Source organism: Melanerpes formicivorus, unplaced genomic scaffold (assembly GCF_026170545.1).
Source record: "Melanerpes formicivorus ecotype bairdi unplaced genomic scaffold, bMelFor1.0.p_v2 SCAF_24, whole genome shotgun sequence".
NCBI lineage: Eukaryota > Metazoa > Chordata > Aves > Piciformes > Picidae > Melanerpes > Melanerpes formicivorus.
Genome location: NW_027142376.1, coordinates 7,945,091 through 7,970,990, shown reverse-complemented (window position 1 = coordinate 7,970,990; position 25,900 = coordinate 7,945,091). Strand labels below are relative to the sequence as shown.

General features: G+C 47.7%; 1 protein-coding gene across 3 annotated transcripts in view; it reads right to left on the bottom strand.

Moving 5' to 3' along the window:
* MYRIP (myosin VIIA and Rab interacting protein) overlaps positions 1-25,900 on the bottom strand; it is a 172,167-nt gene that overhangs the window by 85,132 nt on the left and 61,135 nt on the right. For all 3 annotated transcript variants that reach the window (XM_068152784.1, XM_068152782.1, XM_068152783.1), the window contains exon 3: positions 5,677-5,898. In XM_068152784.1, coding sequence (XP_068008885.1) covers positions 5,677-5,898 — 222 coding nt within the window. The remainder of the gene's footprint in view (positions 1-5,676; positions 5,899-25,900) is intronic.

Here is a 25,900-nt window from a genome sequence, read left to right as displayed (position 1 = left end):
TTTTCATTTTAAGTTCTTCTACCCTTCATAAACCACCCAAAGACATTTGAAATGCACAGAATCAGCACCAGCAACCACCCAGGCAAATGGAAGTGTCCAAATGATTTTGGAAGCCACAATGATGCCTTTATGACCTAAATGAAAAGTGTGCAAATATCAGACAGCTCCCAAGACTCAGCACAATCCAGCAGCCATTGCATGCAGCCACTTGCTCTTTTAAAAAGCAATTCTGACAGCTGGCACTCTTCAACCTCAGTAATGCTCAGACAGCAGCTTTGTAAAGTCTGGAGCAGTACCTTGGAACTGAGGGCAGCAGAACCTTTGTGTAAGAAGAATAAGCAAAGCCAGCAAAGGCTAAACTACACACTGGGAAGCACCCAGCTCAGAAGTGGTGCTGAGCTGTGTTTGCATTCTGGTAGCACCCATCAGCTGAGTAGAATAGAATAGAATAGAATAGAATAGCATAGAATAGCATAGAATAGCATAGAATAGCATAGAATAGCATAGAATAGCATAGAATAGCATAGAATAGAATAGAATAGAATAGAATAGAATAGAATAGAATAGAATAGAATAGAATAGAATAGAATAGAATAGACCAGACCAGACCAGGTTGGAAAAGACCTCAGAGATCATCAAGTCCAACCTGTCACCCAACTCCATCTAATCAACTAAACCATGGCACCAAGTGCCTCATCCAATCTCCTCTTAAACACTTCCAGAGGTGGTGACTCCACCACCTCCCTGGCCAGTACATTCCAATGGCCAGTCTCTCTTGCTGGGAAGAATTTCTTCCTAACATCCAGCCTAAACCTCCCCTGGCACAGCTTGAGACTGTGTCCTCTTGTTCTGGTGCTGGGTGCCTGGGAGAAGACACCAACCCCCACCTGGCTACAACCTCCCTTCAGGGAGTTGTAGAGAGCAGTAAGGTCTGCCCTGAGCCTCCTCTTCTCCAGGCTAAGCTCCCTCAGCCTCTCCTCACAGGGCTGTGCTCCAGACCTCTCCCCAGCCTTGTTGCCCTTCTCTGGACATGTTCAAGGGTCTCAATATCCTTCCTAAACTGAGGACTCCAGAACCAGACGCAGGACTCAAGGTGTGGCCTAACCAGTGCTGAGTCCAGGGCAGAATGACTTCCCTGCTCCTGATGGCCACACTGTTGCTGATGCAATCCAGGATGCCATTGGCTTTCTTGGCCCCCTGGGCACACTGCTGGCTCATGTTCAGCTGCTGTCAACCAGTACCCCCAGGTCCCTTTCTGCCTGGCTGCTCTCCAGCCACTCTGACCCCAGCCTGTAGCACTGCCTGTGGTTGTTGTGACCAAAGTGCAGCACCTGGCACTTGGACTTGTTCAATGCCATGATGTTGGGCTCCACTAGCTTTTACCTTGCCACCTTCCCTGGAAGTCCCTCAGCCAAACTGAAAGGCTAACCCCCCCCCCCAGACTGTAATTTCTATGCTGTTTATTTTGTGGACAATCTGTGTTCCATTCTTTCACGTTGCCCTTCTGCCCTTACTTTTGCACACTGCTTACCTAGTATTTATTTCCTTTAGGGAGAGGTGGTAGCCAAAAGTAGGTAGGGTCAAGCAGTTACATATCAACAAAGCTCTGATATTCTGTTCTCATTCCTTCCCTCCAAGCATGTACCTCCCTGTGCTACTGCACCACACACAGGTTTTAACCCTGCTGACTGCAGCAAAACTTCTCCAACAAGAGCACATTAATAACACTTAGCACTTTACAACCACCCCATTTAGCTTTTCAACCACTGACCTCCAAGAGCTCAGCATCATTAAATCCATTCTGCACGTGGGGGAGCCTGAGACATGGAAACTTCTCCAAGGTCAGCAGGTGAATGGCTAAGACTGGAATCCAGAGCTCCTGGAACACAGGTTAGTCCTCCCTGGAGGCACTGAGCCTCAGGCTCACTTCTGAGGCTACTCCAAGCTAGCAAAGATGGCCTAATTAGCACTTGTATTTGGCTGATTTCATAGACCTCTCCTGCCTACCCTCCTCCAAATCCATTTTTAGATGCTTTTCTCAAAGCTGAGTGCAGCAGCAGCATTGCAGGCTGCTGTATGTTATGCAAGTAGAGCTTCATTCTGTCTAGCAGAACTGAAATTCTTCACAGTGCATACTTCAGAAATAATTAAGACAGATCAGGAGAGCAAAAAACCCAAACCAACAAAAAACCCAGCAGAGATCAACCTGCCAAAGCAATCAGTTTGCACAGATCTCCCTCCTCCTCCTCTTCCAGTTAAGGAACAACTCAATAAACTACAGACTCCCTGACTCTTGTGCAAAATGCAGGCTATTGCCATTGCTCTCCTTGGGCACTGCCTCTTCTCCCAGGGAAACTGTGACAGCACAAGAGGACACAGTCTCAAGCTGTGCCAGGGGAGGTTTAGGCTGGATGTTAGGAAGAAATTCTTCACAGAAAAGAGTGATTTGCCATTGGAATGTGCTGCCCAAGGGGGTGGGGGAGTCACCATCACTGGGGGTGGAATAGCATAGCACAGCACAGCACAACATAGCATAGCACAGCATAGAATTAACCAGGTTGGAAGAGACCTTTAAGATCATCAAGTCCAACCTATCACCCAACACCATCTAATCAACTAAACCATGGCACCAAGTGCTTCATCCAGGCTCTTTTTAAACACCTCCAGTCATGGTGACTCCACCACCTCCCTGGGCAGCACATTCCAATGGTCAATCTCTCTCTCTGGGATGAACTTCCTCCTAACATCCAGCCTAAACCTCCCCTGGCACAGCTTGAGACTGTGTCCTCTTATTCTGGTGCTGGTTGCCTGGGAGAAGACACCAACCCCCACCTGGCTACAACCTCCCTTCAGGGAGTTGTAGAGAGCAGTAAGGTCTCCCCAGAGCCTCCTCTTCTCCAGGCTAAGTTCCCTCAGCCTCTCCTCACAGGGCTGTGCTCCAGACCCCTCCCCAGCCTCGTTGCCCTTCTCTGGACACATTCAAGTGTCTCAATATCCTTCCTAAACTGAGGACTCCAGAACCAGACACAGGACTCAAGGTGTGGCCTAAGCAGTGCTGAGTCCAGGGCAGAATGACTTCCCTGCTCCTGCTGGCCACACTGTTCCTGATGCAGGCCACAATGCCATTGACCTTCTTGGCTGCCTGAGCACACTGCTGGCTCATATTCAGCCTACTATCAATCAGTACCCCGAGGTCCCTTTCTGCCTGGCTGCTCTCCAGAGCCTGGCTGAGGCACTTGGTGCCATGGTTTAGTTGATCAGATGGTGTTGGGTGATAGGTTGGACTTGATGATCTCAAAGGTCTTTTCCACCTGGTTAATTCTGGGTTCTGTAAATGGGTATGGTGCTTGTGGTCCACAGGATGAGAGTGGTGAGGGAAGGAAGGGGAAGAAAATGGGAGGAAAGCAGTAGGCATTGCTGTTTCTACAAGTACATGCAGCTGAGGAAGATAATTCTCACTACTCTTTACTCAAAGTTAGTGAATTCCTTCAGTAGAATGTGAGTGGGATCATTCAGAGGACTTCTACAAAAGCAGAACAAGACCCACATGTGTCCAGTGGAGGCAACATGCACGTGGGCAGAGCTACAGCTTCTATCTGTTCTGCTATGCCCCAGAGCAAGTGAGTGCTCCCACACAATGCTGTCTCAAAAGGAAAAACATCTCCTGGCATTTACATGACAGTCTGAGCCTCCAGATTCTGTAGAAGTTCTCTCTAGTGTCAGACAAGGCCTTCAGACAGCAGAAATATTCAAGCTCTGAGCTGAGGCTGATCACCTAAAAGCTGTTCCAGCTCCTCCTTACCAAACGGTTTAGCCTGCTGGGAAGCAGACCAAAATTGCTAAGCAGAGTTACATCTTCATTAGCTTTCCACTACTGAGGACTGAAACCAACCCTTCTGTGCCAGTCAAATGCACCAAAACAAAACAAATACATGGTTCAGGCAGTAACTAAGAGAATTCCCTTCTCAAAGCATCCTGAGGTTCTGCTACGTTTTGCTGGGGTTTTGGTGTTTGGTTCCCCCCCAACCAGAGGCTTCACAAAGCTTTACAACAGCATCAGCTAAGCAGAGGTGTATCCTTTGGCAGGCTACCAATCACATCTACTAGTAATTTTACTATATTTAAAGAAAAAACCCACTCTCTGTTCTGCTGACATTAGAGCACATTACAGTGGCTGGATCCCTCCAAACAAAACCATCTCAAATATGAAGATTTTGCACAGGGCTGTGCCAGGGGCTGCCAAATCACAGAATGGGAGGGGTTGGAAGGGGCCTCAAGGCATCATCTAGCCCAACCCCCATGTTAAAGCAGGGTCACCCAGAGCAGGATGTCCAGGTGGGTTTGGAAACTCTCCAGACATGGAGATGCCACAATGCCTCTGAGCAGCCTGCTCCAGTGCTCTGTCACCCTCACAAGACAGTTTCTGGGCACCACTGAAAAAAGACTGGCCCCATCCTTTTGACATTTGCCATTTAGATATCAATAAGCATTGTTAAAATCCCTTTTGAGTCATCTCCAGGATAAACAGCCCCAGGTCTCTCAACCTTTCCTCATAAGAAAGATGCTCCAGTGCCCTCAACATCTTTGTAACCCTTCACTGGACTCTCTCCAGTAGTTCCTTGTCTCTCTTGAACTGGGAAGCCCAGAACTGGACAAAATATTCCAGCTGTGACCTGCCTCAACCTGCTGATCACACTCTTCTCAATGCCCTCCAGGACACCACTGACCTTCTTGGCCACAAGGGCACATTGCTGGCTCAAGGTCAGCTTGTTATTCACCAGGACTCCTAGGCCCTTCTCTGCAGAGCTGCTTTCTAGCAGGTCACCCCCTAACCTGTACTGCTGCATGGGGCTGTCCCTCCCCAGGTGCAGCACTCTGAACTTCACCAGGTTCTGCTTCACCCAGCTTTCTACAGTGCATTTGAAGGGTGCCCTGTTTGCCCACTCAGCCTAGATTTGCATGAAAACCCCAACAGAAAATACAACCAGAAGCATTGGCCTATTTTCACATCAGCAACAATCCCAGTGCATACTACTCAGTGACAAATGCAGCCAGACTAGACCTCAAGTCCCAGTGTAGTGTTCAGTGCTGTGGGCTCTGCTAGCCTCAGAAGGGTGAGCTAGTAAATCCCTGATACTCTCTGCAAATAGAAGCCTGGCAGCATAGCCTTAACAGATGTTAAGAAATCCAACAGGTTGCACTTCTATTTTCTCTGGTTATTTGCCAGAGTATGCCTCAAGCATCCCCACCAATGAGGTAGCATTTAGAAAAGCACTCCAAAACACAGTCACAGCTGGATGATCTATTCACCAACACCCCTCCTTTGACTCCCAAGCCATCAGTGGGATTTGCTGCACAATGATTAACTGCCTTACCACCATCTGCTCTCAGGTTCCATTAGCAGCCCAGACACTTCAGGAGATCCCAGCCCCTGCTCAAGCTAAGTCCAATTACTGCTTGCTGATTCATCAGTCCAGCTCAGCAAGCCTGGAAAATGCCAGCAAAACACTCTTGGAACAAATTAACCTCTCTGAAAAAAGCCAGGCACATCACACCACACAAACCAAGCTCTCTAAACAGCTACTTCATGTTCCAGCCTGCCAGTGGCAGCTACTGACAAACACACGGAAAAGCCCACAGCTGCTTTCTAGAAGTTGCTAAACACTAGGTCTTTACCTTGCTTGCTGGCAGACAGTGCAAATCCAAGCCTTCTCCTTCTTCTGGTAAGAGCTGCAGCTCTTGCAGATGTTGTACTTGCAGTCCTGGCACTGTCGCTTGCTGTTGATGAGGAAGGTGAAGGGGGAGCAGCAGCGAATGCAGCAGTGCTCGTTGAACTTCTGCTGCTTGGAAAGGATGCTGCACTTGTTACCCTCTTCATCCAGCTTCTGCTTCATTTCACTGCAATGGAAGCAAAGAAACAAAAACAGCAACTAAGTGTCAGTGGAAAATCTCCCCGTTTGCCTTTCTCCTTCTTCTGCATCTTCTGTGTGATGCTCTTCAAATGACTCTTCCAGGTGGGAAAGAAATGACAAAAATGCAGGTTCTAAACCTAAACATAGGAAGTTGATCACATCCTGCATTTCAGAGAGGTTTGGGGGTTTTACTAGTTAGGACCAATATTAAACCAACTGCCAACTCTCTGGGAAAGTATCTGCAGAACCTTAAAGTTTTTGTATTCCAGCAGAAGAGTGGTAAAGGTAGAGGGGGGATAAAGGTAGAGGGGGGATAAAGGTAGAGGGGGGATAAAGGTAGAGGGGGGATAAAGGTAGAGGGGGGGATAAAGGTAGAGGGGGGGCAAAGGTAGAGGGGGGGAAAAAGGTAGAGGGGGGAAAAAGGTAGAGGGGGGAAAAAGGTAGAGGGGGGGAAAAAGGTAGAGGGGGCAGAAAGGTAGAGGGGGCAAAAAGGTAGAGGGGAAAGTAACAGTGAAAAGTTAAAGAAAGTTAAAGTTAAACCCAAGTAAACCAAAGTAAACCTGCTTACAAAAGGGTGACAGCCACTTGGGCTGCAGCTGCCTTCTTCTAAGAGGAACATTAAAGGTTGAACCAGTCCTGTGCTTCCTTCCCCCAGCATCCCTTGCCCAAGAGGGAACAGAATGTATTTCTAGGTTCATAGATGTGATTACAAGGTGCAGGTATATGATTTCTAGGTGTATATATATATGGTAGGTGTGCAAATCAAAGCAACAACAAAAGACTGCCCAAAGCCTCCTTCCCTTTTGGGGAAAGGCCAGAAGAGTGGGAACCACAAAGGACAGAATTCATTCACATCCCTTCAGTCACAAGTGAGGGTGCCCAGCTGTTACAATTGTGTGTCACAAAATAATGAGGCTGTGCAGAGAGCTCCTGCTGTTTGAATGGAGCTCAGATTGCATTTCATTTTCTTTTGAGTGGCTGCATCTCACCAACTGACTATAAATACAAAAGCAGCAAAGAGCACTCAGTAGATAGCCAACACGGCTGTCACCAAGACCAATTCAGTCAAAGGACATTTTGTTGATCTGTGGGCTTGAGAAGTGGGCCAGCACCCACTGCATGAGGTTCAACAAGCCAAAATGCAAGGTCCTGCATTGGGTTGGGCCAATCCAGGCACAAAACCAGGGTGGGCTGAAGAAAGACGCTCTGAAGAAAGAGACTTGGGTGTATTGATGGACGAGAAGCCCACCTTGAAAGGTCCCTTCCAACCCAAACCATTCCATGATTCTATTCAGTGCAGGACTGTGACGCTGAATGCTCAACAGGTCCATGCCTTTCCTGTGCTGATGAATCCAGAGCTGGACATAACACTGCAGAGTGGCAGAATGGAATAGACTAGACTAGAGCAGAACAGAATAGAATTAACCAGGTTGGAAAAGACCTTTGAGATCATCAAGTCCAATCTATCACCCAACACCATCTAATCAATTAAAGGCACCAAGTGCCTCATCCAGTCTCTTCTTAAACATTTCCAGTGACGGTGACTCCACCACCTCCCTGGGCAACACATTCCAATGGCCAATCTCTCTCTCTGGGAAGAATTTCATCCTAACCTCCAGCCTAAACCTCCCTTGGCACAGCTTGAGACTGTGTCCTCTTGTTCTGGTGCTGCTTGCCTGGGAGAAGAGACCAACCCCCACCTGGCTACAACCTCCCTTCAGGTAGTTGTAGAGAGCAATAAGGTCTCCTCTGGACACGTTCCAGCAACTCAACATCTTTCCTAAACTGAGGGGCCCAGAACTGGAGTGGGGCAGAATCCCCTCCCTCGACCACACAGGCACAACTGTGCCTTGTGCTGTATTTAAGACTTAGTAGGTCAATTAGTACTCTGCACACTGCTGGTGCTGTCAGAAAGCCATGCTGGTACACATGCAAACACACCACCTGCAGCTGGGAGCCTTTGAGGAGCACACATCACTTTAATCTGTGCAGAGGGATATCGATCTGGCAGCAGCAGCAGACTTGCAGAGAGGATTAGACGGCAGGGAGGGAACCATAAATGGGAAAAAAAAAGAAAGAAATAAAAACCTGATATCAAAAGCAACCCAAAGTAAAACACAAAATCTTTGAGGGGAGCCAGTGAGATGGGAAAGCGCCGCATTCAAGCACTAAGGGGCTCATAAATAGTTATGAAGAAGTCATTATACCAAAAATCAGGAAGATATTTCACATTCATAAAATCCTAGAGTTGTTAGGGTTGGAAGGGAGCTCAAGGATCAGCCAGTCCCAACCCCCTGCCATGGGCAGGGACACCTCACACTACAGCAGGTTGCTCACAGCCACATCCAGCCTGGCCTTCAAAACCTCCAGCGATGAGGCTGCCACCACCTCCCTGGGCAACCTGTGCCAGTCTCTCACCACCCTCATGGGGAACAACTTCTTCCTAACATCCAATTTGAATCTACCCATTTCTAGTTTTGTTCCATTCCCCCCAGTCCTATCCCTACCTGACACCCTAAAAAGTCCCTCCCCAGCTTTCTTGTAGGCCCTGTTAGGATACTGGAAGGCCACCATAAGGTCCTACATTACGCCCACTGCATGCTTATATTGAAGATACCTTACCAGCACCTCTTAAGGGTTTACCCTCAGCTTTTCATTCCCATACAATGCAATTTCTATACAACCAGTGGCAATTCCCAGCAAATCTCCCTTTTATTTTCCTGTTTTCAGACACTGATCATGCTGCTTATATCTTAACTCACAATCTTGTTCCATCAAATGATGAGCAGAGGGCTGGAGCACCTCTCCTATGAGGACAGACTGAAGGAGTTGGGGCTGTTCAGTCTGCAGAAGAGAAGGCTCCCAGGAGACCTAATTGTGGCCTTCCATTATCTGAAGGGGGCTACAAGAAGGCTGGGGAGGGACTTCTCAGGATCTCAGGTAGTGATAGGACTAGGGAGAATGGAATGAAGCTGGAGGTGGGGAGATTCAGACTGGACATGAAGAAGAAGTTCTTCACTATGAGAATGGTGAAGCCCTGGAATATGCTGTCCAGGGAGGTGGTTGAGGCCCCATCCCTAGAGGTGTTTAAGACCAGGCTGGATGAGGCTCTGGCCAGGCTGATCTAGTGTGGGGTGTCCCTGCCCATGGCAGGGGGGTTGGAACTAGATGATCCTTGTGGTCCCTTCCAACCCTGACTGATACTATGACATTCTTCTCCAGTTGTTATCAAAAGTCTTGCCCTTTTGTACACTTAATTCAGAAGGCCTCCAGTGGCATCTTATTGCCCTTAAAAACCAATGCTAAGGATTCACAGACACCATTAAAGGCAAGCTGACTGGCATGCAATTTTAATGCCATCAGAGGTCTCATGGGAGGGGAAAGCATGTAGGAGCTTAGGTTATCTTATGTCTAAAGTCAGGTACAACAGTAACATTCTATTTCAGCGTGTCTTTAAACAAGCTTTTGCAACAACAACATGAAGACCAATTGGACTCCTCATTACCTTACTGCCATATCACATCCCCCTCAGCTGATGGCTTTTGGAACAGAATAAATCAGCATTGAAAGAGAGATGTGTGTCCAGCAGATCCAGGGAGGTTCTCCTCCTTCTTTACCCTGCCCTGGTGAAGCAACACCTGGAATATTGCAACCAGTTCTGGGATCCCCAGATCAAGAGGGACCAGGGATCTGCTGGAGAGAGTCCAACAGAGGGCTACCAGGATGACAAAGGGACTGGAGCCCTGCCTTGTAAGAAGAGGCTGAGAGCCCTGGGGCTGTTTAGACTGGAGAGGAAAAGACTGAGAGGGGATCTGATCAATGTTTATCAATATCTGAGGGCTGGGGGTCAAGAGGGAGGGGACAGGCTCTGCTCAGCTGCATCCTGTGATAGGACAAGGGGCAATGGATAGAAACTACAGCACAGGAGGTTCCACCTCAGCATGAGGAGGAACCTCTTCACTGTGAGAGTCGCAGAGCACTGGAACAGGCTACCCAGAGAGGTTGTGGAGTCTCCTTCTCTGGAGACATTCAAGCTCCATCTGGATGTGTTCCTGTGTGACCTGTGCTAGATTCTCTGGTCCTGCTCTGGCAGGGGGGTTGGACTGGATGATCTTCAGAGGTCCCTTCCAACCCCTAACAACCTGTGATGTGCATCCTGCCTTTAAAAAAAACACAGTTATCCCTCTACACCCTGAGACAGCACTGTAAAAAAGTAAGTAACAATCAGTTTCCTGCATTAAAAAAAGCATCACAGATTCTGGGGACAATCTCCTAAAAATAAAAGAAATCCATCAGGGTGGAAACAATGCTGTTGGGTTGGTGGCTTTTTGACATTTGCCATTTGCAAAAGTTTCTGATAATGGGGAAAGAATTGCACTGACATCTTCAAATTTCTTACTAAAGGCCACAAAATAAACGTTGTGGAGACCAACCCATGGAAGAGTTGTGCAAATCCCAGTGGAAGCTGTCAAACTGCTGCTAGAACCAGAAAAACATCAACACACCCAGGGCTTGCCTTTGGCTAAAATCCAGTCACCAGGTGCTGTGATTGCTGAGCAGAGCACAGCATCAGTCAGCACCAGCATAAGTTGGGGAGAATTTGCCCCAGTCCTGCACCTTGCAGGTCATACCAGCCTCTGTCCTAATCTGTTACTAATTTCACAGAGTCACAGAATGTTAGAAGGGACCTCCAAAGTTCATCCAGTCCAACCCCCCTGCCTGAGCAGGATCACCCAGGGCAGGTCACCCAGGAACACATCCAGGTGGGTTTTGAAAGTCTCCAGAGAAGCAGATTCCACAACCTCTCTGGACAGCCTGCTCCTGGGCTCTGGCACCCTCACAAGGAAGAAGTTTCTCCTTCTGTTCCTGTGGCACCTCTTCTGCTCCAGCTTGCCCCCATTGCCCCTTGTCCTGTGACTGGACATCCCTGAGCAGAGCCTGGCTCTGTCCTCCTGACACTGCCCTGCACATCTTTATCAACAAGAATGAGGGCACCCCTCAGGCTGCTCTGCTCCAAGCTGAAGAGTCCCAGCTCCCTCAGCCTGTCCTCACAGGGAGATGTTCCACTTCTCCCAGCATCTTTGTGGCTCTGTGCTGGACTCTTTCAAGCAGTTCCCTGAGGTCCTTCTTGAACTGAGGGGCCCAGAACTGGTCACAATATTCAGGATGTGGCCTCACCAGGGCAGAGTAGAGGTGAAGGAGAATCTCTCTCAACCTACTCACCACAGCCCTTCCAATGCACCCCAGGAGGCCATCTGCCTTCTTGGCCACAAGGGTACATTGCTGGCCCTTTTGCCATTCTGTCCCTTTCCTCAGAGCTGCTCTCCAACAGATCAGCCCCCAGCCTGTACTGGTCCATGAGGTTGCTCGTTCCCAGACACAAGACTTTTCACTCCCTTGCTTGGGTGAAGCTCCTTCACAAGATGAATGATTGCTGCTGTATTTCTCCATTGACACCACAGAGTGCCTATTGTCAGCTGGAACTGAACTGTCAGAGCACCAAGAAATGAAATAAATACTATACTTGGATTGGTTGAAATGCTGCCTTCTCCCTTTGTAACCCTCTAAGTTGTCAAGAGACACTGTATTTAACCCCATTTTCTTGTGCTGGGCATCACAGGAGCACAGACTGTACATTACATGTAACTGATGGGCTTTGAAATCTGCAAGCAAGTGGAGCAGCAAGGCAGAAGCAAGTCTTGAATTCTAGAGCAGATATTCTGGGGAGCTCTGGGAACATCAGAAATCTCCACATGAAAACTCCAATGAGCTTTGCCAAAAAGCAGTGCTGTGAGTATGGAGCCTTTTGCCCTCCTGTTCTAATACTGCCACGTGGAACACACCTGGGTTTAAATATCTTCTTTTGCCCCTCACTTCTTACTCATCAAAGAATCAATAAGGTTCAAAAAGACCTCAGAGATCATCAAGTCCAACCTATCACCCAACACCTCCTGACTAACTAAACCATGGCTTCAAGTGCCACATCCAATCCCTTTTTGAACACCTACAAGGATGGTGAGTCCGCCACCTCCCTGGGCAGCGCATTCCAAGGGCCAATTACTCTGAGAAGAACTTTCTCCTCCCCTCCAGCCTAAACCTCCCCTGGCACAGCTTGAGACTGTGTCCTCTTGTTCTGGTGCTGGTTGCCTGGGAGAAGAGACCAACCCCCACCTGGCTACAACCTCTCTTCAGGTAGTTGGAGAGAGCAAGAAGATCTCTCCTGAGCCTCCTCTTCTCCAGGCTAAGCAACCCCAGCTCCCTCAGTCTCTCCTCACAGGGCTGTGCTCCAAACTCCTCTCCAGCTTTGTTGCCCTTCTCTGGACACATTCCAGCAACTCAACATCTTTCTCAGTTCCTTTCTGGACAGTGCCACTCAGATATCTGATGCCTTTCTTCTCTTCTCTCTTCAAAAGCAGCAGAGAGGAGAGACCTCCCTTGTGGGGAGCTAGGGCACAGCTGGACCCCAGATTTGGTTCATGTACTTTCTACAGACCCTCTGGCTATGTCTGAATTCACAGCACATCAAGAACAGATCAGAGGACTGAACTAGACAGTGTTGAAGGCCTACACCTACACAGTGGTTCAGCAGTTTTGCTTCAGGGAGAACAGTCTGATTCCCTGGACCAAATACTCCCACATTGCACATAGCCTGAATGTGTCTCAAGGCATGGTTTGATGATTCTGAGATACTGGCTTGGCTTCTTCCAGAAGGAATCTGGCTTGTCCACCCCAAAACCAACCTGGGAGGTAAACCATGATGCAATAAATGAGGATGAGCAGGTTTGCTCCAAAGCTGTCCTGCTACTCTGAACTGAAATGCTGACACAAATGCAATTCTAAACAACTGTAGGCATCTACCTGGAGCAGGTCAGGTTTCATTACTGGATCTGTAACATCCTTGTCTGCTGAGCCCGGAGAGCCATTCTGATCCCAGCAACACAGAACCACAGAATTATTGAGGCTGGAAAGACCTCTCAGATCATCAAGTCCAACCTATGATCTAGCACCATGTTATCAGCTAAACCATGCCACCAAGTGCCACATCCAATCTTTTCTTGAAGACCTCCAGGGATGGAGACTCCATCACCTCCCTGGGCAGTCCATCCCAGTGCCTAAACACACAGAGCCATGGCTCACACACAGTGAGGTTTGATACTTTTCTACATAGGTCTTCCTGATAGTTACCAGAAATACACAGTACTGACTTATAAAGACCTATTAGGAGCCTACACAGCAGCTTCCAGGAGTTGGTCAGACTGACTGCTTTTACTCAGTAGTAGAGAGTGGGTACAGGGTAACCAAGTTATTCTCTCAGGAAAAAAAACCACAGTCCTTGCACACTTTGCTGCTGCCTTTCAGGTGTGTCTGTGCTTCAGCCAGACTCTCCTTCCCTCACCACACTTCCAAATGAAACCAAAGCTCTATGAGGCTGCTTTAAGCACAGCGAAACTCAGCCTGGATTTACCTGCTTGGACTGAGTCTGCCTGCAGAGCGTCCTTTTCTCAACCCCTCTCTCTAGAGCTGCACTGATGTACCTTCACCTGAATCAAACCTGCCTCTGATGTGTGACTTGCCAGCCATTTGAGGCTAAAACAACAATTCTCCTTCTGATGTACTTAAAAGCAACAATTTATTCTCAAACTCAAACATTTGTCTCAAATTAAAACAGAGAATGTGAAACACTAAACCTTTCAAAAGGGCCAGAAGATAAAAGGCATCTCCTTAGCTGCAGGACTACACAAACCTCCCATAATTAGCTGGTCACAAGGGAACAGCTCTGTAACTGAAATATCTGTTGATTTATAACAAATAATGAAATGGATTTAATTAAACTTCAAATGAAGGAAGCTCCACCAATGGCAACCACAACAACATAATTCACATTAATCTAATAAGTAAAAGTTCTAGAGCTGAGGAAATAAAGATTTCTCTTTAACAAATAGCTGAGTTATATATATTCAGCTGCAGAAATGTGAGAAGACTAAAGCAGTGACCAGCTTGATGTTTAGAGGGTAAGAGAAATGTAAGTGGAGATCTCCCTCTGCCTTCCAATAGCTGAAGGGATCTTACAGGAAGGCTGCAGAAGAACTTTTCCTAAGGGTGTCTACAATAGGACAAGGAACGGTTTGAAGCTGAGGGAGAGCAGGGTTAGACTGGAGCTGAGGAAGAAGTTCTTCAGCAGGAGGGTGGTGAGACTCTGGAACAGGCTGCCCAGGGAGGCTGTGACCCTCCCTGAGGGTGTTGAAGGCCAGGTTGGATGAGGCCTGGAGCAGCTGAGTCTAGTTGAGAGGTGTCCCTGCCCATGGCAGGGGGGTTGGAGTAAATGACCTCTGAGGTCCCTTCCAGCCTGAGTCATTCTGTGAGTCTGTGTTACATTAACCAATATTTTACTACTTAGAAAAAGGAAAAGGCATAACTCTGCCCTGCATAAATATTCCTTAACTGTGGAGGTGCTTCCTCCTTGAAAGGTGTCTCTGTCTCAAGAGTGTGATTCAGGTGCAGGAGGGTCAAAGCTTAGCATAGCACATTCTACTGCAAATCAACTCCTCTTCCTTTCTTCCTCTCTTTGCACACCTCAAAAGTGAAAGATGCAAAAGGGTTAGACCAAGTAGAGCATTTCACCCTTTACTCTTAAAATCAGTACAGTATCAGCTTTGGTCACACTGGGGAAGGGTTTGGAGCACAGCCCTATGAGAAGAGGCCGAGGGAGCTGGGGTTGCTTAGCCTGGAGAAGAGGAGGCTCAGGGGAGACCTTGTGGCTGTCTATAACTACCTGAAAGGAGGTTGTAGCCAGGTGGGGGTTGGTCTCTTCTCCCAGGTAACTAGCACCAGAACAAGAGGACACAATCTCAAGCTGTGCCAGAGGAGGTTTAGGCTGGATGTTAGGAAGAAGTTCTTCATATAAAGAGAGATTGCCCATTGGAATGTACTGCCCAGGGAAGTGGTGGAGTCACTGTCTTTGGAGGTGTTCAGGAAGAGACTTGATGGGGTGCTTGGTGCCATGGCTTAGTTGATTAGATGGTGTTGGGTGATAGGTTGGACTCAACGATCTCAAAGGTCTCTTCCAACCTGGTGTATTCTATTCTGTTCTAAAAGTCCCCTTCAAAAATCCAAGGAAAATAAAATGCTGCCTGAACCAATTATCTTTAGACAGGCTCTACTCTCCATAGCTGAGAAGTTTCTTCAGCATCTTTTCCAAACTCTTTGATGGCTTCAAACTTCATCCAAATTGTTAGCAATAAAATATTCATTTATGACAGGGCAGAAATCCCTAAGTTTATTATTTAATCAGAAGAACATAAAGGGGAGTTTGTAAGAGATCAAAGAAACAGAGTGAGAAAAGCAGAAAGCTACATAAATTGCCTAAACACTTTAAAATATGCATTATGTGTCTGTTACAGTTCTGTGTCCAATTGGAACAGTACCACAGTATAACTAAGGTTGGAAATTACCTCGAGGATCATCGAGTCCAACCTATCAACACAGACCCCATGACTAGACCATGGCACCAAGTGCCACATCCAATCTCCTCTTGAACACCTCCAGGGACGGTGACTCCACCACCTCCCTGGGCAGCACATTCCAATGACGAATGACTCGCTCGGTGAAGAACTTTCTCCTCACCTCGAGCCTAAACCTCCCCTGGCACAGCTTGAGACTGTGTCCCCTTGTTCTGGTGCTGGTTGCCTGGGAGAAGAGACCAACCCCTTCCTGGCTACAACCACCTTTCAGGTAGTTGTAGAGGGCAATGAGGTCACCCCTGAGCCTCCTCTTCCCCAGGCTGAACAATCCCAGCTTCCTCAGCCTCTCCTCACAGGGCTGTGCTCAAGGCCTCTCCCCAGCCTTGTTGCCCTTCTCTGGACACGTTCAAGTGTCTCGATGTCCTTCTTAAACTGAGGGGCCCAGAACCAGACACAGGACTCAAGGTGTGGCCTAACCAAAGCAGAGTACAGGGGCACAATGACCTCCCTGCTCCTGCTGGCCACACTATTCCTAATGCAGGCCAGGATGCCATTGGCCCTCTTGGCCACCTGGGCACACTGCTGGCTCATATTCAGGCAGCTGTCGATCAGCACCCCCAGGTCCCTCTCTGTTTGGGAGCTCTCCAGCCACTCCAACCCCAGCCTATAGCTCTGCATGGGGTTGCCGTAGCCAAACTGCAGCACCCGGCACTTGGACTTGTTGAATGCCATCCCATTGGACTCTGCCCATCTGTCCAGTCAGTCGAGGTCCCTCTGCAGAGCCCTTCTGCCCTCTAACTGACTAATATCTGCTCCTAAAACCCAAATCACAACGAATCCACCTGTTTTTCCTCTAAGGAAATCCTGTGATCTGTTCAACAGAGCACAAGTGACTGAGATTTTGGCTTCGTGACTTGTTATGTATAACAAAATAATCAATAAAATGAACTCCTGCCATCTAAATTGAATTAGGGCCCTGAGTAACACATCTAAGATTGCTGGGAGCTTGGCCCTTCAATGAAATAAAAGCACACTTCAAAGCACTGAGCATAACCCACCATACCTGGGTGTGAATGCAGGTGCCCTGATCTGAGTGTTGGCAGCACAAGACACATCTGGTTCAGTAGCTCAACATTACACAGTGCTTCAGGTCTGGCAAGAATGACAGAATGGCTTAGGTTGGAAGTGACCTCTACTGAAACCCCCCTGCCATGGGCAGGGACACCTCTCCACTAGACTCAGCTGATCAAAGCCTCTTCCAACCTGGCCTTCAACAGCCCCAGGAAGGAGGCAGCCACAATGTCCCTGGGCAGCCTATTCCAGAGTCTCACCACCCTCCTGCTGAAGAACTTCTTCCTCAGCTCCAGTCTAACCCTCCTCTCCCTCAGCTTCAAACCATTCCCCCTTGTCCTGTCTCTAGACACTCTCATGAAAAGTCCCCCTACAACCTTCCTGGAGGATCCCTTCAGCTATTGGAAGCAGCTCTAAGGTCCCCCTAGAGTCTTCTCTTCTTCAGGCTGAACAACCCCAGCTCCCTCAGCCTATCCTCATAGCAGAGGGGCTCCAGCCCTTGGATCATCTTTGTGGCCTCCTCTGGACTCACTGCAACAGCTCTGTGTCCTTCTCATGATGAGGACACCAGTCTGGACACAGTATTAGGAAGTGGGGTCTCAGCAGAGCAGAGTCAAGGAGCAGAATCCTCTGTCTTGCCCTGCTGGCCACACACTTGATGCAGCCCAGGATACAATTTGCATGTTTTGCTCAGATTTGGTTGCAGATTTGATTCTTCCCACATGAAAATAATCCCACTGAAATAAGACATTTAAACTGCCAAGAGTATTTCAGACAGAAAAAATCTACTGTCACTGACTTAAAGAAGGGCACCAGCACCTACAGAGGGACTTTCCAATGACTGGAACTAAATAGGACCCTGGAACATCCTGACATCTTCCAGAGCTGATAAGAAGATGAATAACAGCACTAATGAACAAGGCCCTGCTGGCTTTTTCATTACTGGAGTCATTCACTTCAGAAATCATTAGACAATTTCTGACTGTTTAAGATGGGATTGCTCGGTGTGGTATTTTTAGTTAAGTTAATGCTGTGGTGGTTTTAGTTAAGTTAATGCTGGGGGGGAAACTTCAACCCACCACAGATGCTGAGCTGTTGCTGCTATTTTCCCCTCCCCCCTGCCCCAAACTTCAGATTCCTGACTGCAGCCTGGAGTTCTGCATTCCTGGAAAAGCAGATCCCTCTGTTTCTAAGAATAGTTTTACTGAGCATATAATAAGCTAAGGAAGAACCCAGGGGTTCTGTAAATTATGTGCTGCTCTTTACTGTTTATTTCTCCTGCAAATCTGATTATTTCCTCAATAAACCTGCTTTAGCAGGGCTGTCAGACAAGGTGATCTCCAGAGGTCCCTTCCAACCCCCCACCACTCTGAGCCTCTTTGCTGTTTCTCCTGTAAAGGTGATATTTTCACCAATAAACCTTATTAACTGAGGTACTGCACAGCATCAAGAAAATAAAGACTAAGTAAGACTCTGCCTGTGCTTTTGAAGGCACTCTGTTGCTTGTGCTCCTGGTTGTGCACCATAATGTTCTGCTACATTACCTGCTGCAGAAAATTCAATTATGTGCTTCCTTTATGAATTTTCTCACCTGCCAGCATTGGGATGAAGGCTGTTATATGAAAGCAGTTCATTTATATCAAAGGTTATCATTAAGCACAGATTGGCAAAAGATACTGCAATTACCATCTTATTTGCTTTCATTAGCACAAGAAAGCAGCAGGCAGATATATTACTGCTAACTATTCCATGCTTTCATTCAGCAACATTTCCTCTGCCTTTTGAGCTTGCAAGCAGGCAATGTCAGTGTTGAATGGAACTGTCAAAGTACTCAACCTAGATTCAGTCATAACACCAGTTTCCATTAAGCCAACCTGTTACATATTTTGCATGGATTTACTGTAATGCAGGAGAAGAATTCACCTCTCTGAAGGTGATGTCCGCTAGATCAGGTTGCTGAGATCATTCTCAAGCCTCATCTCAAGTATCTCCAGGGATGGGGCCTCAACAGCCTCCCTGGGCAACCTGCTCCAGTGTTCCAGCACCCTCATGGTGCAGAACTTGTTCCCAACATCCAATCTAAATCTGCTCTGCTCTCATTTCAAACCATTGTCCCTTGTCCTGTCACTGCAGGCCTTTGCAAACAGTCCCTCTGCAGCCTTCTTGTAGCCCTCTTCAGGTACTGGCAGGCTCCTATTAGGTCTCCCTAGAGCCTTTTCTTCTTCAGGCTGAACATCCCCAGCTCCCTCAGCCTGTCCTTGTAGCAGAGGTGTTCCAGGCCCCGATCATTTTTGTGGCCCTCCTCTGGATCCACTCCATGAGGTTCATGTCCTTCCTGTATGTCCCTGTTCAGTGCACTAGACTAGATGACCTTTGGAGGTCCCTTCCAACCCAACCCATTCTATGATTATGAAAGCTCTTCTAGAAAACCTGCAGCAGATTACAGCCCACACAGCAGCTCCGATGGGAAGGTACCTGGGGGTCTTTGTGTGCCAGTTCTCAAAGAAAACTCTCAAACCACCCTTCTGTAAGGATTCTCTCCTTGGATCTACTTGATTTTCATTCAGACAAAGAATAAGGTTAAAATGAAAGAACAAGGTGAAAATACAAGCAGGCCTGTTCCTCCTGAGCCTAACCTTCTCCATCTCATCTCAAACTGAGGAACACCTGGCAAGTCAGCCCAGAGGTAGTTGTGTTGCTCCTGGGATCTCTGTTCTGTGTGGACAATAGCAACTTCCATCACTTCTGCAGAATGCAGTTACTGAGAAGAATGTTGGTTTCTGTACCTTCCCCCCAAAAGGGGGCTCAAGATTTATTTGTAGTAGTAAAGCCATGGTAAAAAAAAGGCAAATAACAACCCTGCCACTGTGACATAAGCAACGTAAAATTCTTCTGTGACAACACAATGAATCATGTTAGAAATACAGCCCACAAAACTGTGCACTCTTGCAGGAAGAAGGCAGAACTCCAGAAGAGTGGAGTGCAGCACAGCAGGACAGAACTGCTCAGTTTGGTCAGCAATGTGCTCTTGTGGCCAAGCAGGCCACTGCCATTCTGGGGTGTATTAGAAGGGCTGTGGTAAGTAGGTTGAGAGAGGTTCTCGTCCCCTTCTACTCTGCCCTGGTGAGGCTGCATCTGGAATATTGTGTCCAGTTCTTGGCCCCTTGGCTCAAGAAGGACCTCAGCGAACTGGTTGAGAGAGTCCAGCACAGAGCCACAAAAATGATTAAGGCAGTGGAACATCTTCCTTATGAGAAGAGACTGAGGGAGCTGGGGCTCTGTAGCTTGGAGAAGAGGAGACTAAGGGGTGCCCTCATTCATGTTTATAAAGATGTTATAAAGGGTGAGTGCCAAGAGGATGGAGCCAGGCTCTGCTGGGTGATGCCCAATGACAGGACAAGGGGCAATGGTGGAAGTTGAGGCATAGGAAGTTCCATGGAAACAGGAGGAAAAAAATTTTCCCTGTGAGGGTGACAGAACACTGGAGCAGGCTGCCCAGGGGGTAGGGTGGAGTCTCCCTCTCTGAAGATATTCAGGACCCACCTAGATGTGATACTGTGTGATCTGTTCTAGGTGCTCCTGCTCTGGCAGGGGGGCTGGACTAGATGATCTTTCGAGGTCCCTTCCAGCCCCTAACATTCTGTGAATTGTACAAATGCCAGGACAAAGCCTGGACACATGGAAGCAGCATTCAAGACCTTGTAGTGTGTTCACAAAATCAGTCTACTCACATCATCTTGCTGAACTCCTTAAGGAACTGGCACCTTTGGGCTGCTAGGACATGACACTCCATGGGTGCAAACGCAAAGCGTTTCGGAAGCACACTGGGAAGCTGTCAAAGGAGCAGGTTCTGCGTGTGCAACAAACAGCTCCACCTGCTGTCCCAGCAGCACGGAAAGCAGCTCCCAAAACGACTCCCAGGCTGCAGCAAGTGCAACAGACCTCTACGAACCCCCTGCCACGCTGTCCCTTTGCAATGAAGGGCAGGGTCTAAAAAGAAACCCAACAAACCCAACACATTAATATCAAAGCAAAAAGAAGAACTGATGGTGTAATATCCCACTCTGAAGTTCTTCAGATCTCCTTTAGGCACCTGAAAATTCCCCTCCCAGCCTGAAACAGCATAAGAAACCCACTGAGACTCAGACCCTCCTGCTCAGCTCCTGACAAGAGAAAGTGAAGTCGCTCCCAGCAGGTCCTGGTTTCTTGATGTCTTACAAGAATAGCAAGTGTCTGTCTCCCAGGGAGAAAAATGCATCTGACTGAACATCACCACGGCACCATGGAGGCCAAATCAAAGCTTCACATAACCTGTTGTGCATTTTCTTCTGAATTTGGAATAGCCAAGAGGGAGCACATCCAGAAGGGGAAGACAGCCAGCTTGAGCTCGGATCTTCTGCGTGACACATGGAGCGATGCCGTGCCAACCCCTCCCAAACAAAGGGGCAACATCTCCTTGGCCACTTGCTACAACCACAGGGGAGCTGGGCTGCTGTGATCCACTGGTCAGACTCTCACTGAACTTTTCTGAGGGTAACTCTCCCTATAAACAAGTCAGCTATAAATGGAGAATAAGAACAGACTGTTCTTTCCTTCCAAGTCCCCAGCACAGTATTCCAACACTACAGTGATGTGGTGAGACTGCCCCAAAGTGTGGTTTGTAACTCATGAGAGTCTTCAACAGATCATAGAATTGTTTGGGTTTGAAGGGACCTTAAAGATCATAGAATCATAGAGCTGTCAGCATTGGAAGGAACCCTGAAGAATCATCCCGTTCCAACCCCCCTGCCATGGGCAGGGACACCTCACACTACAGCAGGTTGATCACAGCCACATCCAACCTGGCCTTCAAAACCTCCAGGGATGAGGCTTCCACCACCTCCCTGGGCAACCTGTGCCAGAGTCTCACCACCCTCACTGGGAACAACTTCTTCCTAACATCCAATCTGAATCTACCCATTTCTAGTTTTGTTCCATTCCCCCCAGTCCTATCACTCCCTGACACCCTAAAAATCCCTCCCAGCTTTCTTGTAGGCCCCCTTCAGATCATCCAGTTCCGTCCCCTCAGCCATGGGCAGGGACACCTTCCAGTAGGACAGGACTACTCAAAGCCCTCTTCAACCTGGCCTGGAATAGTTCCAAGGATGGGGCATAACACTGGAAGGAGGGGGTAGAACACTGGAACAGGTTGTCCAGGGAGGTGGTTGAGGCCCCATTCCTGGAGATATTCAAGGTGAGGCTTGACGAGGCCCTGGGCAGCCTGATCTAGTTGGGGATGTCCCTGCTGACTGTGGGGCTTGGACTGGATGACCTTTGGAGGTCCCTTCTGGCCTGGATCATTCTATGATTTTATGATTCTAAATACCACACAGATGCATTTCTTTCTCCCTCATCCCATTTGGTGAAGTCCACAATGGAAAAGGAAATGCACAAGTGGTTGAATCTACTGATTGTCCATCCAAAGGCTAGCAGTACAGGGCAAACATTTTAACAAGGCTGGAATTAGGACAGCTTAACCACTTGGATTCAAACGTATTTCGTATACACATCCACCGGCTTGACTGCTGGACTGAGTGGCCTTAGAGCTCTTTTCCAACCAAAATGATTCTGTGAGTCTCTAACACCATGGTTAACCTTCACAAAGGAAGACTGGCACAGCCTCATAGGAGATGGTCTGCTGCAAAACAGTGTCACACCTCTTACAAAGTGAAGAGCTACCTAAAGTGTTTTGCAATCCAACAAATCTTTCTGTAACTAGACTTCATTACTTCTGCTCTACCACACCAACCATGAAATTAGCCTCTGTCCTGTTTTTATGTACCCTAAGGACATGGCTCTCCATTGTGTGCTATGCACCCCACTGACTGACTCATTTCATTATCTCCCAAGCACAGAATGAAAACTTTCCCTGAGCAGATCACATAAATAGGATTATTCTAAAGCAATTTCAGCCAAGTTGAAATCACAAGACACAGAGATGCAAAAGAAGAGGTCACAGAATGCTCCCCTGAAGAGAAGGTACACGTGAAAGCTTTCCACCAAGTAAAGAGCAGTGCAGGGGTAACAAAATGAGAAAGATGAGCCACAAGGCATTGAAATTTGCTGCAGAAATAATGAATGCCAGGTGACAACAGGTGACACTGAAACACTACAATTCAAGTCTGTGTTGTGGTCTCCACATCACCACAGCGATGGAGTCCTCACGCTTACCTTCAACCTTAGTCACAACTAACAGCTCAAGATCCTTTGTCTTGAATTCCTACTCATTCAAACTGCTCAGATGTTTCAGGAAAGCCTGTGGCATCTTAACTAATTAAAACCAGCAAGGAAGAGGCACCCACATTATGTCAACTGCATTCATTCAACACATCAAAATATTTTTTACTGGGGAGGAGGGAGGCACAGATGAAGCTTTTTGCAGGAGTTTTTTGTATCACACCTACATGGAAGTAGGCTTTAACATTTGGGTGGCTGAAGAAAGCCTTGGATCTTCTGAAATCTTTGAAACCTTGAGTACTGTGTCCAGTTCTGAGTCCCTCAATTCAAGAAGGATATTGAGACACTTGAGCATGTCCAGAGAAGGAAGTGAGGCTGAGGAGAGGTCTCAAGCACAAGACCTATGAGGAGAGGCTGAGGGAGCTGGGGTTGCTTAGCCTGGAGAAGAGGAGGCTCAGGGGAGACCTTCTTGCTCTCTCCAACTCCCTGAAGGGAGGTTGTAGCCAGGTGGGGGTTGGTCCCTTCTCCCAGGTAACCAGCACCAGAACAAGAGGACACAGTCTCAAGATGTGCCAGGGGAGGTTTAGGCTCAAGGTGAGGAGAAAGTTCTTCACAGAGAGAGTTGTTAGCCATTGGAATGTGCTGCCTAGGGAGGTGGTGGAGTCAGCATCACTGGAGGTGTTCAAAAAGGGATTGGATGTGGCACTTGATGCCATGGTTTAGTAGTTATGAGGTGTTGGGTGACAGGTTGGATTTGATGACCTTTGAGGTCTTTTCCAACCTTATTGAGTCTATGAAATCCATGCTTCTCCATATTCTCTCTTCTCCTCAGACCTTGAATAGAACTTGTTTTAATGGCCTGAATTTTTATCATGCAGCAAACCACACAGCACAAATCAAACTCATGTACCTCCTCATAAAGGGAAACCCCCTAGCATCAGAGTGGCTAAGACTGAATGGTTTTTTTTCCTTCACTTCATACATATCTACATCCATAATTACTCATGACAGCTTCAGCTAACTGCATTTCAACAAAGAAGGTCAAATCATAAAGGCCTAACTAATTTTACTCAGCAGGATAAGCTAAGATTTCCATGGGGAATTAGAGCACCTGAAAGGACTAATTAAGAACAAGACATGGTAGCTCAAATTGAAAAAAACCAAACCAAACCAACAAAAAACTCACACAGCAGCTTTGCATGCTTTTTCATTCTGATCCAGACTGGCTGGAATCCACTTCAAGTATTTCATGGAGTTCTAGGTACAAAGTAAACCAAGAGTATTGAAATACTACACTATTATTATTATTATTATTATTACTCTTTTCCTTGCTTGATTTATCTTCACTTCTGACTCAAGGGAAACTAATAAGCCAGCAGTGTGCCCAGATGGCCAAGAAGGCCAATTGCATCCTGGCCTGCATCAGGAACAGTGTGGCCAGCAGGAGCAGGGAAGTCATTGTGCTCCTGTACCCAGCACTGGTTAGGCCACACCTTGAGTCCTGTGTCCTGTTCTGGGCCCCTCAGTTTAGGAAAGATGTTGAGTTGCTGGAAGGTGTCCAGAGAAGGGCAACAAAGCTGGGGAGGGGTTTAGAGCACAGCCCTGTGAGGAGAGGCTGAGGGAGCCAGGGTGGGCTGCAGCTTGATTCTGCTTTTCTGGAGAGTTTTCAACACCCAGTGTGTTTTGCACAGCATACAGCACTCATTAGCTCTGGCACTGAGGCCTTTTACAGCTGGGATCTGCTTCCCTAGGCGCAAGACAAACGCACGGTGCCAGTTCCTGGTCCTGCCTGCTCTGCCTATTTAGGCAAAGCACTGAGGAACAAAGAGGAGAACCAACTTGCCAAGGCTGATGCAGCCCCTTGGTCACAGAGCTCGTGGTGTTCTCCCAGCTCTCCCAAGACCAGAATTTCTGCCTTGTTTCTGGGTCACACTGTCCCCTACTCACAGACATTATCTTCCCTATGGAAGGCACAGTATGAATGAAATAGGTGCAGAGAAAACAAGCTCTGGAAGCACTTTAAAGCCTAGCAGGATCAGGCAAGCAGTGAGGATCTTCTGGCCCAAATAATTTTTTTCCCCCCTAATGAAAGAAAAAAAAACCACAAGAAAAAAAGGTTTATTTCCACTTCTGCTGGGGTCCTTTTCTCTAAATTTAATGAGGAAGCAGCTCCTTTTCCACTGTTTTCCAAGTCTCTTTGATCTTACAATTGCTTATGTGCTGGTGGCCTGACATTATATAGAGCCTGAATAATGCATGCTGATGCTGGAGGGTTCCAAGTACACCATGTACCCAGGACTAAAGAGCAGCTCCCTGTTCTGCAACAGGAATCCTAGAAGCAGCTCAAAAACCTTGGGAAGGAGATAAGGGACACACAAAGCTGTCTCACAGTGTTTCTATGCTTGCCCCAAGCCTGCACAGCCCTATAACACATGGAGATGGATGAGGAAGAAACAAGCAAACAAGAAATATGACCAAAACCTGCACTGCTGCCCTGGAACGCATCTCCCTTTGCATCACTTCCAATTTAGAGGTACCCCCTAAGAATGAGATGCATTCTTATTCTTCTAGGTTTTGATGTCTCTGTGTATTATGATAGCTGAACAATAAGCTAGATGAATGGACAGGATGGTAGAGTTTGGTTTGGGGGGTGGGGGGACTTGTTTGTTTGAAACTTTTTCCACTCTACAAGCTCTTTGGGGAGCCTGTTCCAGTGCTCTGTGACCTCCAGAGTGAAGAAGTTCCTAGTTCTGGGCCCCTCGGTTTAAGAAGGACATCGAAACACTTGAACGTGTCCAGAGAAGGGCAACAAGGCTGGGGAGAGGCCTTGAACACAGCCCTATGAGGAGAGGCTGAGGGAGCTGGGATTGTTTAGCCTGAAGAAGAGGAGGCTCAGGGGTGACCTCATTGCTCTCTACAACTACCTGAGGGGTGGTTGTGGCCGGGAAGGGGTTGGTCTCTTCTCCCAGGCAACCAGCACCAGAACAAGGGGACACAGTCTCAAGCTGTGCCAGGGGAGGTTTAGACTCCAGGTGAGGAGAAAGTTCTTCACCGAGCGAGTCATTCGTCATTGGAATGTGCTGCCCAGGGAGGTGGTGGAGTCGCCATCCCTGGAGGCGTTCAAGAGGAGATTGGACGTGGCACTTGGTGCCATGGTCTAGTCATGGGGTCTGTGTTGACAGGTTGGACTCGATGATCCTTGAGGTCCTTTCCAACCTAAGTTATACTGTGATACTGTGA